An 18,639-nucleotide genomic window follows, 5' to 3' on the forward strand; every position below is an offset into this window, starting at 1 on the left:
ATATGGTAACGACGGAATTAATCTCGATGGTATAAAGTCTATATCAAATATTATATTATTGCAATATAATTTATGGTGTTGTAAAAAATAATGTATTGTTTTTTTTTTTTTTTTTTTGGTTAACTCCGTTCTGCAAGTAAAACATAATACGACCTTATATGCTCGTATTAAGTACATATTATTATGATAATAATACATTACAGGATTATTATACACTTCACACTCATCCGAAAAGAGGCGTCGGAGGGCTTTTCTCCCACTTCCACCTATATTGTAACCACCGGAAACACTGCACTGACAAACTCGGTATGTAAGTGAGATATTTTACGCGTATAGGACATTTTTTAACTGCGTAAACAGCCACTTGATAATTTTATACGTCCAATTTGAAATAACAAAAAAAAAAAAAAGCAATGAACACAATATTACAATATATAATTATCTCTCGAATATCCCATAAAATAATTTTGAAACCAAAGTATAATATCTACAAACAGATTAAAGGACATCAACCATTGACTTTTACGCGGTCGATATAAGATTTCCAGACCTCAGGCAGATGATTGTATAGATATTTTAATATTACATACTGTAAGGTCGGCACTTTAAGTAATGTTCGTGCAGTATTATTAATACGACATGCATGTCATAATTATTTGTGTTATATAATATATATATATATATATATATATATATACGCCTTTACGCGTGTGAGTGCATACGTGATGTTATTAATTATTCGATGGAAAATAAAACTCGATAAACCTGTTGAAAATGAATACAAATAAAATAATAATTTCCTTAAATCAACGTCGAGAAAATAACAAATGATGTGATATGTAAACAACGATTTTCCGAATACTTTATAGGTGGGGCGGGGGGGGGGGCATACTCGACTACAGCGACGGTACTTTTTATTCGACAGCATCATCAAAGGATAATAATAGTATGTAATAATAAAAATAATAATTAGGAAATTATTATTATATAATTATTTGCAAAAGATTGACATTTCGATTATTGAAAACCGAACGGCATATTGAAAATAATACTCAATTTGAAAAAGTCATCTGAAGTCGGCGGTATTATGATAGTTTGTATCGAACACACACGAATGATGAAAAAGTATTTCGGTCTTCCCTGTGCCGTGCGCTATTATAGCTGCAACAGACTTCAGCATCAGCGAAAAACAGTACACTTCCGACACGACTAACGGACGCCACACGAGATTTCGACTACGTCGCGTTCTATATATTATTATATCGGAATCTCATCGCCAGTCAATTATACGGCTATTATTGTTCACATGGGCGTATCGAGCCCTGACGTGTGCCTTCGACGGTGTGACGACCGAGGAGAAGGGAAATTAATCCTGGCAAATTGTCACATATTATTATACACAATTTCGCCGCCCGTTCGTTCGACAAAACAACCGGCAACTATATACATAATATATATGTTGATGATATTATATCGCATAACGAGTGAAATTGTACGAATAATAATATACATACATGTATAGTATCGATACAATACAAGCATACAATATGTGTGATAGTCTTCTATGACGTGGGTGCATACACTTCATAATGCTCTCGAAATTTTCTACACATTTTAATGGTCGGCAAATATCTAGGTAGGTAGAATGTGCACAATAAGAACTCGCGTGGGAGCCAGCCTGCAGTGTATATTTATCGAACACTAGCCGACTATATTATAATAGTGAACAGCAGTTTTTTTTTTAGTTCAAAGCGGTACGCTAAGCTTTTGGCGGAAGGTGTTATAAAAATACAATTTTAAACAAATATTTCTCTAATTCATTGAATAAATCAATTTACTTTTCTTTTCTTTTTTTTAACAAATGTTGGTGATTGTTTGAAGTGTTTATGAAATTGTTCAATCCATATATATATATACAAATTATAGTTGATAATGTAACGTCGATTTTGAAACCAATTTATTACGCAAATTTCCATTTTTAATGAATTTCCCAAAATATTCGCTCGACTGCAGACTAGTATTGTTATCATCTGTAGATACGAAATTGCCGTGTAAAGATGTATAGAAAAATTATCAAATGCACTTCTTGTATAACGTGAAAAATAGCTAGCTCCCTTGCATTTTTGTTTTTATTGTCAAATATTTTATCGAGAATGGGTTGATATAATATGCAATAATCTTGTATATTTCAACATTTTTTTTAGACACACGAAATAGTCCGTTCTCTCGAAAAGTCGAAAATAAATCATAATAATATTACGCAAACACGAATCGGTTTAGATCCTTTAGAACAGAAACACGTGATCTATGCATGTCATATTATGGTAAACAACATCATAATAATTTACACAGACTAGGCACACATCACAAATATACATGATTAACTTTCACTATACCTATAATTTGACGATCGTCGAGATATGTCTAGAATAATATTTCGTCATAAATCATAATTATAATCGTTTGATTTCGGCTGTGGGAAGACAATTGAATGTCATCATTTTGGCGCATTTCTACTGTAAAAGTTATATTCACGAACCATATATAGTTAACTCAAAAACATATAATATAATATGTAAGTTTTGATTGGTTAATAAACCCATAAAAAGCTACATTAATCAGTGACCTATTTTTATTCCAAAATGATACCTACTATATATTATATTTTCGCAGTATTTTTGTGGTGTGAATAATATTACCTTTTATAATAATTGCATAGTTATATATTTGTAGGATAAAATAGCAAAAAAATCGACACATATTGTGTTTGGACCTCTGATGTCATTTTTGTGATTGTTTGAGTGGCTGTAATAATATATCAACGGTTGAGCAATAATTAATAAAATATAAATAAATGACAACATTTAAAAAAATTATATAGTAATGATATAATTTATACATATATATTATATTTAATACAATAGACAATGTATAATTTAGTTATTAAATTAAAATAATATGTAATATGTAATATATATAAAAAAAAAACATCGTCTCGTTTATTTTATTGTCCGTCAATAAATCGAAAGTACAACTACACAACAGTCATAAAAAATATTTACAAACATTTTACGATACACCGCCGGGAAATAAAACAATCGATTTATACCTTTAGCTATACATGTGCCAAGTGTAGGTACGCTGCGATTGATGATGAGCGATGACAACAATATAAAATATCGTTCACCCGTCGTCGTTCGGCGCCGGTCCGATTTCATACAAAACAAAATTCATCTAAAGTTAGGTAGAGCGGTAGAGGGGACGTTGGGGGGGGGGGGGGGGGAGCTCTAGTCGATAACGCGCAGATTCAGCGCCGAGATTACGGTCCCTATCGATTCGAAAGCGTTCGCTTTGAAGTCGGAGCGGCGGCCAATTTGCGTAATGGGTATTTTTAGCGTCGCCTCAAGTCACGTCTCCGCGCGGGTTCGGATGCATGGAAAAAAATTCTTTGAATACTCGGCTCTACTACGCACAATGCGCACTGCACAACTGTGCGCGGTGTGGACTTTGCCGAAGAGAGCGATCGACGATCAACCTTTATAATATTATATATTTATCCGTTGCGAGAAAACGGAAATATAAATATATATATATATATATATATATATATATATATATATGTTATATTGTGCGAACAAAACGATCAGAAATAAAATTACGAGCCCCGCCGAATGATGTGATGCTGAAGAGTGCGTATCCCATCACTGAACGAAACAGTCTGTTCTCGATCGTCAATAGGTTTAAAATCATTGTTAACATTTTCTTGCAACACCTGGCAGGGAGGCTACCTACCAATGAACGACGTGTGGAGCACATTACGCGCGTTCGGCGTTCGAGCAGAAACCGGCTGAACGGCTGCAGAAGCGACGGCGGTTTAAGAAGGTTTATCTTTTTATATTGTATTAACATAATTCGCGCGAAACGTCCGCGGGGACGAAAATTACGTATGGTTTAATATTATCGTTAAATCGAGGAAAATCGACGATCCGTCGTTGATTGGCGGTCGGCGGGAAAACACACACGCACACACACAAATTGTGCACACCCAGGTATACCTTTCGGGACGATTTCATTTCTAAGCGGCGTATACCTAACGACGGACTTGTGGGGGACTGTTGGCGTCATCGCTGTTGGTCCAGTTGGTCGAGTTCCATGAACTTGTACTTGATCAGGACGTCGTGCACTTCCTTTTGAGCGCGCACCGACAGCCGCGGGGGCAGTGCTTCCAGCGAGGTGGCGATGTACCTGGAGAACAGCTCGGCGGACGACTGCTGTCGCTCGTACATCAGCCTCTTGGCGGGCGGCGCTTCGTCCGCCACCGATGACGACGACGAAGGTCTCTTGGTCGGACCGGCCGAGTCGTTGGCGTACGACGAGCTGTAGTCGAACTGGGTGGTGTAGTTGTTGGAACTCGCCGGGCAGCTGCTCTCGTCGCCGCCGTCCGCGTAATCGATGGACTGGACATAAAAAATACGAAACGAGACAATGGCGACGTGAAAACGAGTAATATGTTTGGCTAATAGACGACAAAATAGCGAAGGGCCGCTATAACGTCATGGGGTTATATCAACAATTATCAAAAGTATTCTGCAGTGCATCATCAACACAATAATGTATACGTTGCAACGAACGTTTTTTTTTTTTTTTTGCAGTGCATCGTAATGCAGTTTCATAACAGTGAAATAAAGGTCAACTAAAATACTTTTCAGCGAACGATGGTATTTTTAAAGTTGTCGCTTCTATTATGTTCTATGCTTGGAAGTTAATAAAATATTAATACCAACGCGATAAAGAAACTAGAGCGCACTGGACCATAATATGTTCATAATGGGGCAAAAATAAATAAGATGGTGTTTAAAAATAGATGGTATGATAGACAATTAAAGTAAACCTATAATCAGTCCATTATTTAACATTATTATCGTAAAATAAGATTAAAAATATACGAAATAACAGATCATAATTAATAAACGTATTATTAACTTTCTGTTTTCTGGTATCGTTTATACTGAAATATTAGTATATTACCAGTTTAGGTCTCGATATACGTTTTTAAATATAAAACGTCATTAATGATAAAATTGGATACATCGATTATAAAGTAAATATAGTACTAATATTTTACTTTTTTCTAAAAATATTCAATTTTAACCCAAGTTAACGTTGTTATAGTTTCTTTATTCCATAACATATTATTGATTTATTCAAAATGTCTGGTACATGCTGGAGTTTCAAATTCAACTTAAATATTTAATACATCAGTGGGTTGTATTTAAAAAAAAGCCCTTCTGTCTATAGCTGAATATTGGGAATCTATCAATTTTTTAAATAATATGAATAATTATAATAATATTGTATTAGTATCGTAATATTTACTTATGTTTAAGTCTTAGTTTTTGAATTTTATTTGACTACATTTTGGGATAAAAAGCACTTTATATTATGATTGGGAAAATACTTTATCCTATAGAGAAAGTTGTTTATAAATTGGTTCAACCGTTTCAGAGATTAGGTCAGACAGGCAGACGGACGCTTCAATTGCATTTATGTGCGAATAGATTATATTTAAAAATAAAACACAAACGGAAGCAATAAGTAAGTCATTTTTGATTTTGATTTTCAAATACCTACTTCTAAACTACTTGCATCAACAGAAAGTGCATTATTTATAAATACATTAAATACCAGGGTCATTAATTATTATAATGATTGAATATTTATTATTGAGAAAAAATGTATGTCAGACAATATAGGGGGCCCGCGTGGGTACGTTACTCTTGACAGGAAACCATTTTATTTTACCTGCGAGTCGTCCCATTCCTATATCGCGTGAACAATGGCAGTAGATGTATACGAGTGCACAATAAGTACGCAATGGTCGCTAATATCACACAAAAAAAACCCAGACCACAGGCCAGTGGTTGTAAACATTTGAGTCCTTCCGACAGGGCAGCAGAACCGGATTGGGCGGTAAGAATAAACCTTTAATAGCTTAAAGAATAATTTATAATTGTATGGGCAATTGAAATTAATAATATTCTATACCCAATGACTATGAATACAGTGTTCTATTCGATTTTATTAAACTCTTACAGTAAATTATATACTCAGACACCAATTATTGTTGACTGCAAAAATTATCTCGGCGCCATATACCACCAACCACTCATCAGCAAGCCTATAGCGCACGGAAAACCACCAGTGTAAGGCAGGGCCGCATTAACCTAAGTTTAAAAAGAGTGTTTCCTCCAGGAGAAATATTTTGAGGGACTACAAAATATTTAAACTACCTTTCTGAATAATAAAATGTAACAATGGTTTTTTATCAATATTTTTTTAAATTCCATACCTGAGAAAAATTTTTAAAATTATTTATATATTTCATTATTAACTTTGTATTTTTCACTAAAAAATGTTCTTAAAATTATTTTTATTTGTAACAATTGTTTAGGTTTCTGGGTGTATTGATTATAAATAAGTTATATACTGCTAAAATAGTTTTTAACTGTTATGACGATGGCGGGGGGGGGGAGGGTGAGTAGCCGAAATGTTTTGCTCCATGGCCGCATTGGACCTAAACCCGACTCTGGTTGAGGGTACTCACCAGCATGTCGGCGGTGGAAGGCGACGAGTAGAGGCGTTTGACGGCCGCGCCGCCGATCATCGAGTCCAGTATGGAGAACCAGAGCAGCTTGGGCACGTACGGCGACGAGGCGTCCTCCTCCTCGGACTGGACTAGGTGCCGCTGCGCCGAGTCCTTGATCTTCTTCAGCTCCTGCAGGTACGTGGACCGGATGTTCTTAATCTTGCTGGCCACCTCGGGCACGCCCATCCCCTCGACAGACATTGCGTCGGCGATTCGCCGGTACGCCCGCAACCTCTCCGCCCGCTTGTTGTACGCCTCGTGCTCCTTGTCCCACAGCACCCGCTGGTCGCGGTACAGCTCGACGAACTGCAACGTCATCTTTTCGTTGAGCCGCACGTTGATGACGGACGACATTTTCGGCAGCGATAACCACAATAATTTTATTATATATAATATATTATATCGGGTTTAATATTTTTTTCCAAAATCTCCGTGAAATCTGGGGGGGGGGGTCGAGCGAGCGAGTGATGGTACCGAAAAATAAAACAGCTGAAAAATCTGAAAAAGGACGGAACGCAAAACACACCGGACCGACACCCACGCGCTCTGCGGCCGTACTGACGCCAGTGCCGACGGGGGCGGGCGAGTGCTCGTCGAGCGTCCGTTTTGTGTGCACCTCTCCTACTCGTCTCGGTCGCTGGTTCCGCAGCAGAGCACAGTGTGCGTGTGTGTGTTTGTGTGTATGCGTGTGTGCATGTGTGTGTGTGTGTTGTGTGTGGCGCGCTGCTGCTGCCGCGTCGCCGCCATGGCCGTCCGACAAGAGGAAAAAAGTAATAATGAATACACAGTCGTCGATTATTTACACACTCACACACACATACCCACACACGCACACTCACACACACGCACACTCACATTCACACACACACGCGGGCGCGCGTGCGAGCGCTGCTAACAAAATAATATATCATAACGTTGTAGTAAAAATCGAGTGGATACATCGAGGAGAGCCGCCGCCGCCGGTTGGTTCTTCTCTGGGTTTGGGTTGGGTCGGAAACGGCCGGTGTCGGTTTTCAAAATTATTTTGCTCTCAATCGACGACGTCGTCACACTTCTGTTTTTATGTCGTTTTTTGGAATTAAATCGTTTTTAAGACCGAATTTTCGCGGCCAACGACGACGGCGACTGTAGAGAATGAACACATTATTACAGCGGAACGAGGGGGAAAACTGGTTTCGGCCGCCGTCGCCGCCGCCTTCGTCGTCGTCCAAACGGCGACCGAAATATTATTATTATTATTCTCGTAGACGCGACATTATTTTATTATCATAATATACCATTTTTACAACGAAAATGTAATAATCCTCGTGTCGAGTATAACGCGTCATGTGTGTAAAATTGTAATCAATATTTATTTTAATTTTTTTTTTTTATGTGTTAACAGCACAATAGATTTTTTGGTTCAACGACTGTTTTTGTCCGAAACGTGGCCGCACAGGTATTACATTAAAAAATAATAATATTATTCACTACGATTTCGGAATCATTACAGCAATATTACTATCATTTGCTTTGGCCTCCATTTGACGTTTCGTTATACGAGCGCGCGTACGATGAAATACGAATATGATAAAATTATAATACTATAATACTACGTCGTCGTGTGTACCGATAATATTTATGACCGTCGAATAAATAAAAATATGTGTCGTATAACAAACAGCGAGTATCGATTACACGCACCATCCGAATTTGTGTGTGGTTTATTTTTTTTCTAGTCTTTTTTTCAAATCGAAATTGAATATCATCGTAGATAATACTCCAAAGGTCCGTCTCGGTTGCGAAATAGGTACTGATTTTAAATAATATTGTTTCATAATCCCATCGAACGTGATAATAATATAAAGGCAAAAATATACAAACATATTATTATTATTATACCTCCGTTATATTTGCGTGTGCACTACCCAAGCCTACATTACCGCAGCAGAATATATTCACACAATATCGAGTATACTCTCTACTACTATAAAAAAAAACTTGTATGTTTTCAACTATATTGATTTTAATATTATCGAAAACAATATTATGTAATTTGTATACGATATCGTTTGCGTGAGCGAACGTCTGAAATATTCCGAATATTATGTTATAGTTATCGTACATAATATATTATACCTGTATAAAGGATTGAGAATAATAAAATCATAACACTATTAAATATTTATGTATTTTCTATCAAATTCTCCAACCCACAACTGCGACATGTCGCGATGTACAGGACACAATAAATAAAGCCACAATTATTCTTGGTCATCATAACATTATCCAGAAAACATAAAAATCAAAAAATTTTTGTTCACATCTAGATAATTAAATATTTATGTATATATTATATACATTTATGCATCAAATCGCGTAGTTTGATTTTTAGCAGATACATCTAGTTGGTATAGCCTTTCTCTATTTTTAGTCATATCCAACGTTAATTAATACGAAATGGTTTTAATTGGAGGCCACGTAACATACTAATTATTAATAAATTAATCTCATTAGAGAAAATAATATAGAAAAGTTGAAGAGACATTTTCGATTCATAAACGATTTTATTTAATAACAAGATGTTAAATGTTACACATTTATATATCGTAATATTTTGATTCAACAAAATTGTAAGTGTTTCAACAATACTGTTAACTTTGTACATATTAAAAAGTTTTTACTGTTAGTTATTGCTTACATATCATTATTTTATTTATGATTATATTTTATACTTAACAACTCAGCGCGTTGAATAAATCGTTTCAATACCGGTTCCTGAACAGAAAATATTACTTTGAAATGATCTATCTAAAGGTCTCTGAAGTCAACTTACAAATTACACCAATTGGCCTTTAGACGATCGATTATGTAATATTGCTTCTACAAACCTACAGCGCATGGTTTCAATAAACCTACAAATCATACACAAAGTATTTTTAATATTTAAACAACGAAACACTTTATACTGGCATAACTGAATTGTGCAACTGCAAAATATAATATCATTATAATATTATTATTATATTGCACGGGAAAATGTTTAATGATATCGATAAACCTATACAGGGATTAGAGTTTTTTTTTTTTTAATCGTTGTTTATGATTTTGTATCATTTTATTGATTTAAATAAGCCACAACTCGTGAGACAATTGCAGCGGGCCAAGCTGCAAGTGCAAACAATGTAATATGTATAAGTTTTCTCATTTTATAATGTGTTGTGCACCAAGATAGAGCATTTATTATATTTTATAATCAACGGTATATATCACATTTCACACGCCGTGTATACCGCGAGTTCACCAATTTAGGAAACACTGAATTCCTCGGCCGGATTATGTTGGAATAATTGGAATTTTTTTTACAAGCTAGTAGTAAATAAATACAAATTTTCAGATAAATTCAAAATTTTTAACCCTCTTGGTACGCGTATGCGCAACGCAACTTATTTATTTTTTTAATAGCAACCGATATTGTTGATACCAAATTCGGATGGACTGAATTTTTTTAAGCCATTTTAACCGATTAACCATAGCTCTAAAACCAAAATTGACTGAATGAGAACCATTCAAATTTTAATAAATAATACATTTTTACAATTCATTATAAAATGCATAAAACCATTTATAATTATTTATTATTGGTTACTTTTTGAATATTTTTACGTATACAGTTGTAATCAATTTTAATTAAATAATTCTATATCAGAATTATGTTAATTTTATTTATAAAGCGTATAAAAAAAAAATAACGTAAAAATATTCAAAAAGCAATTTTTGTTAATAAACGGGCCTTTCCTCGCCCTTATCATTCTGTGAGCCGTTCAAGATTCCAGACCGAGTTATGAATTGATAAGAATATAGTATAGGTATGACGAGTATAATTAATTTTTGGGCGCTTTGAAGAGTTTTAAACTTTTTCCACAGAAGGTAGGCGACGGTGGCCATGAGAAGAGAAGAGAAGAGAATTGGATGAAATGTTTTATAGCGGTCGAGAAAAAAAATTGCTTATGGTACACTTACAAACATAAATATATATTTACTAATATACTGCTGTTACTGTTCAAACGTATTTATTTCAGTCACACAAGTTTTGTAATTAAAAAAATAAAAACTAACAATAACAATAAATAAATAATAAACTGGAATAATATAAAGTTTTTATGTACTTTGGCAGCGGGTAAATAAAGGAAAATAAAAACACCGCTACGAAGAATAGTAAATATTGTTTTTTTTGCTTTATACCTACACCAAGCGAGTTAAGAAAAAAAAATGAAGGAAACAATATTGTATCATAATGAAATACATTTGCAAGTAAACGACACAGCGATTAGAAAACCATGAATTATCTTACTCAACCTTTTTTAATTAAATAAATCAGGGTAAGCTTTCATATAATATGCTAGTCCGCAGATAAAACTTCCCATAGACTATTTTAAAAAAAAGGAACGAATTCAAACACGGAACACATAAAAAATTACTCTGCTCCGCCCTCCCCACCCCAAAAACAACGTACGCTGGCTATTTTCGTGTTTAAAAATTGAATTGGACAGTATGTCAAGTACGTCACAAAATCAAATCTTAAATCCACCTAGTCACGTACACAAAAAAAAAAAAATTAAAATTAAATAATATCAGGCACTTGTAACTCAGGTGTTGGCGCTCTTGAACGAGAAAAGCGCGTCCGGCAATGATCGCTACGGTGAGCAGGAGAAACCGGTCCGAGTCGGCTGCGCATGCGCGTTTGAGAGCCCAATGTTATATTATGCGTCGGTCGACATAGCCGTACCACTGTGGTATGGTACCAGTGATTTTTATTCGTTATCGATTTCCGGAATTTCGCTGGTTATCGTTTGCACGCGTACAGGTATACAGTTTCCAAACATAATATTGTAATATAACCGTAACGTCCGTAACACAATAATATAATATCAATAAATCATATTAGTATTATGCGAACTATTTTAATATTATTGTTGAACACACGAAAAATAGCCGCCGCCTGCTGTTGGAAGACTTATCAAAGTCAATCGTCATATTTATACGTCGCCTCTCTCTTTAACATTAGCGTAACATATTATAAAAAATCTACATACCGGATTCTATGTACACGATTTATTTATTGTTAATATATAAGTTAGCAAATTTATTTATAATCAGATTCGTAGAGGAGATTATTAAGTATGAACTGAGCTCGAGCGGCGAGGGTTTTTTTTTACGTTTTATCTTACAGCGATAGTTGTACATAATGTACTTGAATAATTTCGAATTTCGAATTCATATAACTCGTTTTAAAATTTAAAACAAACACATGAAATAAACTCGTCGCTCAAGCACAGTTTATATACATAAAATTCCTCGGAGGAATGACGATTATTGTTGTATCCGTCCGATTTACGCATAACATAGAACATCTTTACGTTTAGAATAAACTCGGACCAACTTGTTTTTTAATATTTTAGAACGAATTCATCAAAATGCATAATGAGGTAAGAATATTATCTATATGTGTCGTATACGGCCAATCATAGGTTGTTTTCATATTTTAGTAATATTATATTGTAGAGCAGGTTATGAAAAATATTTAAAATTGAACAGTTAGTCGCGGGTATGATGTCGAAGGGAAAATTTAATTATTTCAGGTTTGGAGTTTTTTTGAATGGTATATCGTGAAATAAAATCGTATCCCGCAGCCGCAGCTGCTTGGCCGTTTTGAAAAACAAAAATCAAAAATATAAGCACGCGTGTTTCGTTTGTCGTGGAAAACGCAAAAAGAATTCTAATTTTTGGCTGCGATAAACGTACGTTATATATAATAATCGAATGATATATTATTAATAATTAATATGCACCCTTTGGATCTCGTTAAAAAAATATATATATATTGCAATATTACCCGAAGGACGGGTCACAGGACCGCACGAATCGTTTTCGTGGCAAACTACGATCGAGAACCGCGATTCGTTCAAGTGGCCGGTTAGGTTTGTTGTATCAATAAAATACCAAATAATGTGAATATAAATGAAAACGATGTAGAGCAATATTATGATCGTTTCAGCCATACTGTGATATTATTATTGTGATGTCTACGAAAACCGTTCGCGTGCGTCAATAATAAATTACGTCGATTTATAACGCTAAGATATGACGTGAACCTATAAAAACGTAATTTACACAGAAGTGGTTTTGACAATACTATTTTGAACTATAAGGAAGACCTATGGTGAAGAGGGTTTTACCATGGCACAAAAAAATTGCCCTCGTTTTCTCGCAGAGGCTGCCGCCCAAACGTACGCTAGGTACTTTATATGTTTTATTATTTCGTTGGATTTCTAAACTTGTATGCAAAATTCTATGAAACTGTATTACTCGCAGCCTCACCCGCGGGAATAGATGAAACGGAGGTAGGAAATCCACATGTGGTGGATAATATAGAGAATAATCATATCGAAGTGACTTTTTTCCTGTACGTGAAACCGCGATTGCAAACGGAAATAAGCGAACAAGCCTAGTCATGCTTTTGATATTATTAATGGCGAGTCGGCCGTCCTAAAATAACTTTTCCGATCTATAATTATCAAAACATTCTGAACCTTATTTAAATTTAGCCAGGACGAACATCTTCTTTTAAATACAACATATTATATTAACTAAATTATGTCAAAAACTTAAACTGTTAAAAGATACAATTTTTGGCCATAATTATTTTTAATATATGAGATTATTTTTGGCGGCCTCAAAACTGCCACTGTGATATAACACAGTATATAACACTGTGATATTTTGTACAACAAACGATAGCAGATGTAAGTGAGGCAATTTTCGATTGACAATCGAATAGCAAACATATACGAAAACGATTATTATTTATTATTTTATTATTTTCCTACAACATCGTACCTAATGATGTATAGTTTACCGACTATACTGATTTACCTAAATATATGTATCATATAAATATCGACAACGTCGTCGGACCGGTATATAATTGTTCTACAATCGTTATTATTATTTTTTCGACCAAGCGTTTGATTAACATTTAATCCGTTCGTTTTCGTTGTTTAATAATATGAACGCATGATACTTGTATACAATATTTGACTGCGACGATGTCCCGAAATAAAACCGCGAGCTGGTGCCAAAAAACGGATTTCAGCGCAACGTTTTTTTATTGCGCGGTGATTTTCGAGCGATCGCGACTAACCAAAGCGTTTGCCGGAAACGTAATGTTCAGCGTAATATGGTATGCTGCATGTGCAATCCATATAATACTAAACGCGATTTTGCGCCGATTCATTGTTACCGGTCGATTTCTGTGCAACACGATTTTCCTGTTGGTGTATATTGTACTATTATAACTTAATAATAATTAATAATATAACACTTAGCAATTGATACACGCGGGTAGTTACGTTTTCACTACACACACCCCAAAACGGCCGTTTATTATAATACAAATATATGCATCATGTATAATAAATAATAATACTAATATATTATTATCTATGTAGTGCGTACGATTTAACGATTAGATAAAGATCGATTTTATGTGTTTAATTTAAATAATCATCGCATATACGATTACATCATTATCACGTACAATTATTTATTATGGGACGACAACCGTTTTGCGCTGAATATTTGCAATTTACTTCAAAATTGATACCTTTTCCGGTTACCGTTTATACTTTATACACACATCATAATAATTGTAACTCACTATAAATAATACTGTAATTTATTACATATAGCGAAATCTAATTATTATACATTTAATAAAACAATAATTATCTGCAAGTTACGCGCGTATGAAGTTACCGAATGTATAAAATTATTTTAAAACATTTTTATGGTTTATAGGATATAAAATACATATATATATATATATTATATATGTATCCGTAAGAATTATTTGATATCGTTTTATAATAATATATACCTACCTCATAATAAAAATGTAACAAAGTAATTCGTTTAAAAATATAAAATACGTATTAAAAAAAACAACGACCAAACACAGATGATGTGCTTACTTTTAATTTCCATAATAGCGGTCAATTCATTCTCAATATTGAAACTATATCAACACAAAATTGGTTTTGCCAAAACAAAAATATGTCCTATGGTGTACAAACTGTGCGTACGTTTGTAAGACGGAGGCGACACTATGCTGGTGCAACGTCCTCATAAAGTGATTTACACTTGCAGGTACTTACAGACTATAAACTCGACTTATTTAAAATATATATTTTTGCTCGTCCGTCGCTCCTGCGATATCGTTGAACGCCCGCGCCGGTTGTCTGAAAATGTAAAAGTTAAACTATTATTATATAACAAAAAAATGATAATAATAAAAACTGTTGTAGATTATAATAACATATAATATACAGTCTACTACGTATATACCCACGTCGTCGTTTTTAGGTCGAATACTAAATAATTATTTCTCGTGACTCGACGCAATTTGAGAGCGTCCTGCAGAGCCGATCGATTTGGAAAATCGTCGGTTAGAATCAATACACATTAAAATCTATATAATACTATGTATTACAGAATTGCAATAATATAATAAAATATAAGTACGTCGCAGTGTGCGACACGCCGATGAATTTTCCGTACGAAGATTTTGTCCAAAATCTCGACGGCGACCCCTATACAGAAAATAAAAAATAATACGATTTATTCGGACGAATGACGCCAACACGTCGAAGTGAATATTATCTAACTCGAGCTGCAAACGTGTGACGCGCTCCGGACAAACCGAATGATAAGGACGAAAAAAATACGTATAGGCATATACAATACGTTTTGTATGCACATCTTTTATAGAAAAAAAAAACGTCGTCGTAAACTTACTCGTCTGCGTTGATTTTGAGTGGGAAAAAAATCGGAATGGTATTTGTTTGTAGATAAAAAAATAAATAATAATAATAAAAACCCGTTTCTTCGTGTTCTCGCGTCATCGTAATTCACGACGTACGTATATGAAATCGGTCCGAAAACCTTTAAGAGACGTACGCGCTGCTGTATGGTTGTGTTGGTGTGTATATATGCTGCAATATGCACGCCAGCATATATATATATATAATATATATATACATAATGTTATCATGTGTACGAGCAGTACGCCGCTGGGGCCCCCGCTTTGTCATAATCGGAGAATTGAACCGGTCTCTCGTGCGGCGGAACAACCGGTGCGGAACGCATCCGACAACGGCAGCGGTCCGGTATACGTTATTTCGACGTCTTGTTTTGTTATACGCGTATATTATAACGACGCGCCCGCGAGGACGACGACCGGGGCGAAACGTTTCGTCGACTTCCTTCCGACGCTCGGGGTGGCCCGTCAAACCAGCAGTGACCATCGTGACGTCATCCGACATCGTCGCGTGCCATACTGTCGGCGATCGGCGTCATCGCGGGCCGGTGATGCGTTCGAATGACATCCCATATAGTATAATAACTACTGCTTCGGGCTAAAAACGTTCATCTGGAAGTACACCGAATGACCGAATGTGCATCAACAGCCCTGCATGCTCATCCAAGCCAACCCCATCCACCTGCGCAGATCCTGCACCACAAAATGATATCATTTAGATTGGTTATAAAAATGTATGATAATATATTATTAATTGGTCTCAAAATTGTAATACGAGTAGTTATACGACTCGGTCGTTAGACGCACATCGATGAACGAAAAAAATTGTTAATCGTTTTTGATTGTTGTTGTTGTTGTATATAAACGGTATGTTGAGGGTATTATTAAAAATAATTTCGGTTAAGACGACGTAATAATATTATAGTCAACTTGTTAATCCATCCATGGATAAATAAATAGGGTTATATATCAGTTTTGACAAGTCACATTATCTTACAATATAATTTCGAGATTCTTTGCCGAATTTTCCATACGAGAGTTAAGGTTTTCAGATTAGACTCACACACGTCCCTCTAACGTTCGACTTTTTAGAAAAACAGTTGACGTCTCCGAGTAGATGATGAGTAGTACAGGTACATTAATAGCCAGTAGGTATCTATATGCGTCAGCGATTTTTAAACAAAGTAATATTCCCACGGTCAGAAGTCGAAGACGTGGTTTTATTTTTGAAATGGGATGATTTTCGAATCCGTAGATTTTGTTATTTTTGTTATTACGTTATTTTCGGAATTTTTCGAAGGATTACAAACATTGTTGCAGGTAGCGATACCTACATAGAGCGCTATAAACATGGACGCGGGGCCATGCACTTTCTGAAATTAAACGAAACATTATTAGTTATTACCCATTACCCGGACGGACAAATCGCAATTATTCGTTTATCCCGCCCACCCACCCATCACTTCTCCATGGTAATAATAGGAATGTATATATTATATTATCCTACTTTTGGAATCGTGTCATCTAAGCATGCGCATTCCGTTTTGTACGCACCACCGTGGCACTCTTGCTGTACTATCTTCGTATATTATATATAAATATAAATAATATAATTATAATATTGTATCAATGCCACGTGCAGTATTCAACAGTCTGTTGGTAGGGACAAGGTGGCGGGGGGAAAGACGTGTGTTTATACACATCGCGCCCACCAAGTGACGTCATTTTGATCTAATGACATAATTATGCGTACACAAATAATACGATAACTACTATAATATTATAACGTCGTTTGTCCCGGCGAAATCGGCGAGAGTTGACATTATAATATCATAAAACAGGGCCACGCGAACCCGACAAAACGCTTGGACCGGGTGGTGCCCTCGTCCATCACATGCCGCTGCGGTTGTCGTCGATGATAACATATCATTATCGTTATTACACACACATTTACATACAGCAGACCGTTTCGTATACGGCGCGAAGCATAACATTACACACTAATAATTATTATCTGAAAAAAAAACAAAGCGGCGGCAGTCACCCAGATGTCGGATGACGATGATAAAATAATATAATAATATTATACATTTTTTAATGACCCCATCGTCGTCTCCCGGGCCGGCATGATTTACGTACGTATATAGATAATATATTATTATTATTATTATGTGAGCGGTTCGTGTTACAAACGAAAACCAGAATAATGTCGTCGGACCAACAGCATCTTCATCATAGTCCGTGTCGGTGCCGGTGGGCCCGTATATATTATAGTACATGACGGGCGCACGTGTTGGAGGGGGGGGAGGGGCTCGCGATAAGATTATTAGGTATGCTACATTATGTGTTCGGGGCAGGGACAGCGGGCGGGTTTTGGAGCATAAAATTATTTGTAAATCCTACTACGGCGACGATTTAACGACAGCTATCACTGCAGTGTTTTACGCTCGTATACATAATAACCGTCAGTGTCCTCCCCCCCGCGCAATCGTCTGTACAACCATGTACGATCCTTCACATGTGTCCCAAAACATTTTTGGCGATAACGAGAAGAAAGCCCTTTAGCGCGCTCTCGAGCCGACGACAAACACAAAAAATGTTCAACAAATCCGGATTCGGAGTGGTGATGATTTTTTTTTTTTGGGGGGGGAGGGGAGGGGTTACCGGGTGTTCTACAGAAGGCTACAATTACTTAACAACGTCATCACATCTATCTCTAAATTGATGGTAGATCGCATATTATAATATTACGACGCGGCCTGTTGAATAATGAAAAATGTATTGATAATGAATATTTATTCATATAATCTAATTGATTGCAAACGTCGAGTGCAACAGCCGCATTCGTTATTGCACGCGGCAGCGGCGTCGTCAGTAGCGATGACTTCGACGTGTGTCATTATAATCGTTACGATTATGTCGGGAGATTACCGTTTTGATTCGACGCCCCGAATCGTACAAATCCTTAGGACATATTCAAATACTTTCTCGTCAGAATTTCTCATAACCTCAGCCGTGTTTTAAACTAACAACTATTATTGTCGTAGCGGATTACCCATATCAACGCAGAGCTTAAAGTAGGCACTTTTCATAACGTTATAATATGTCCCGATAATTATTACTATGGATAATAACA

The 18,639-nt window shown here is 35.7% G+C and overlaps 1 protein-coding gene across 1 annotated transcript; it reads right to left on the reverse strand.

Moving 5' to 3' along the window:
- Positions 1-2,863: 2,863 nt before the first annotated feature.
- On the reverse strand, positions 2,864-7,782 carry LOC107168296 (uncharacterized). The gene is made up of 2 exons (XM_089226484.1): positions 6,605-7,782; positions 2,864-4,457 (listed from the first exon to the last, which is right to left on the reverse strand). Exons 1-2 carry the CDS (start codon positions 6,998-7,000, stop codon positions 4,122-4,124), a joined length of 732 nt encoding a protein of 243 aa, XP_089082610.1. The 5' UTR covers positions 7,001-7,782; the 3' UTR covers positions 2,864-4,121.
- Between the last annotated feature and the right edge of the window lie 10,857 nt (positions 7,783-18,639).

This window comes from Diuraphis noxia, unplaced genomic scaffold, assembly GCF_037042655.1.
Source record: "Diuraphis noxia isolate RWA-SAM2 unplaced genomic scaffold, SU_Dnox_SAM2 contig0004, whole genome shotgun sequence".
In the NCBI taxonomy this organism is placed as follows: Eukaryota; Metazoa; Arthropoda; class Insecta; order Hemiptera; family Aphididae; genus Diuraphis; species Diuraphis noxia.

What these genes read in the sequence shown, in the direction of transcription:
- LOC107168296 (XM_089226484.1), bottom strand. Translation starts at nt 7,000, where the DNA reads ATGTCGTCCGTCATCAACGTGCGGCTCAACGAAAAGATGACGTTGCAG. An exon ending in CTTCCACCGCCGACATGCTG is followed by an intron (nt 4,458 to 6,604) that starts GTGAGTACCCTC and finishes TTTTATGTCCAG; the next exon opens with TCCATCGATTACGCGGACGG.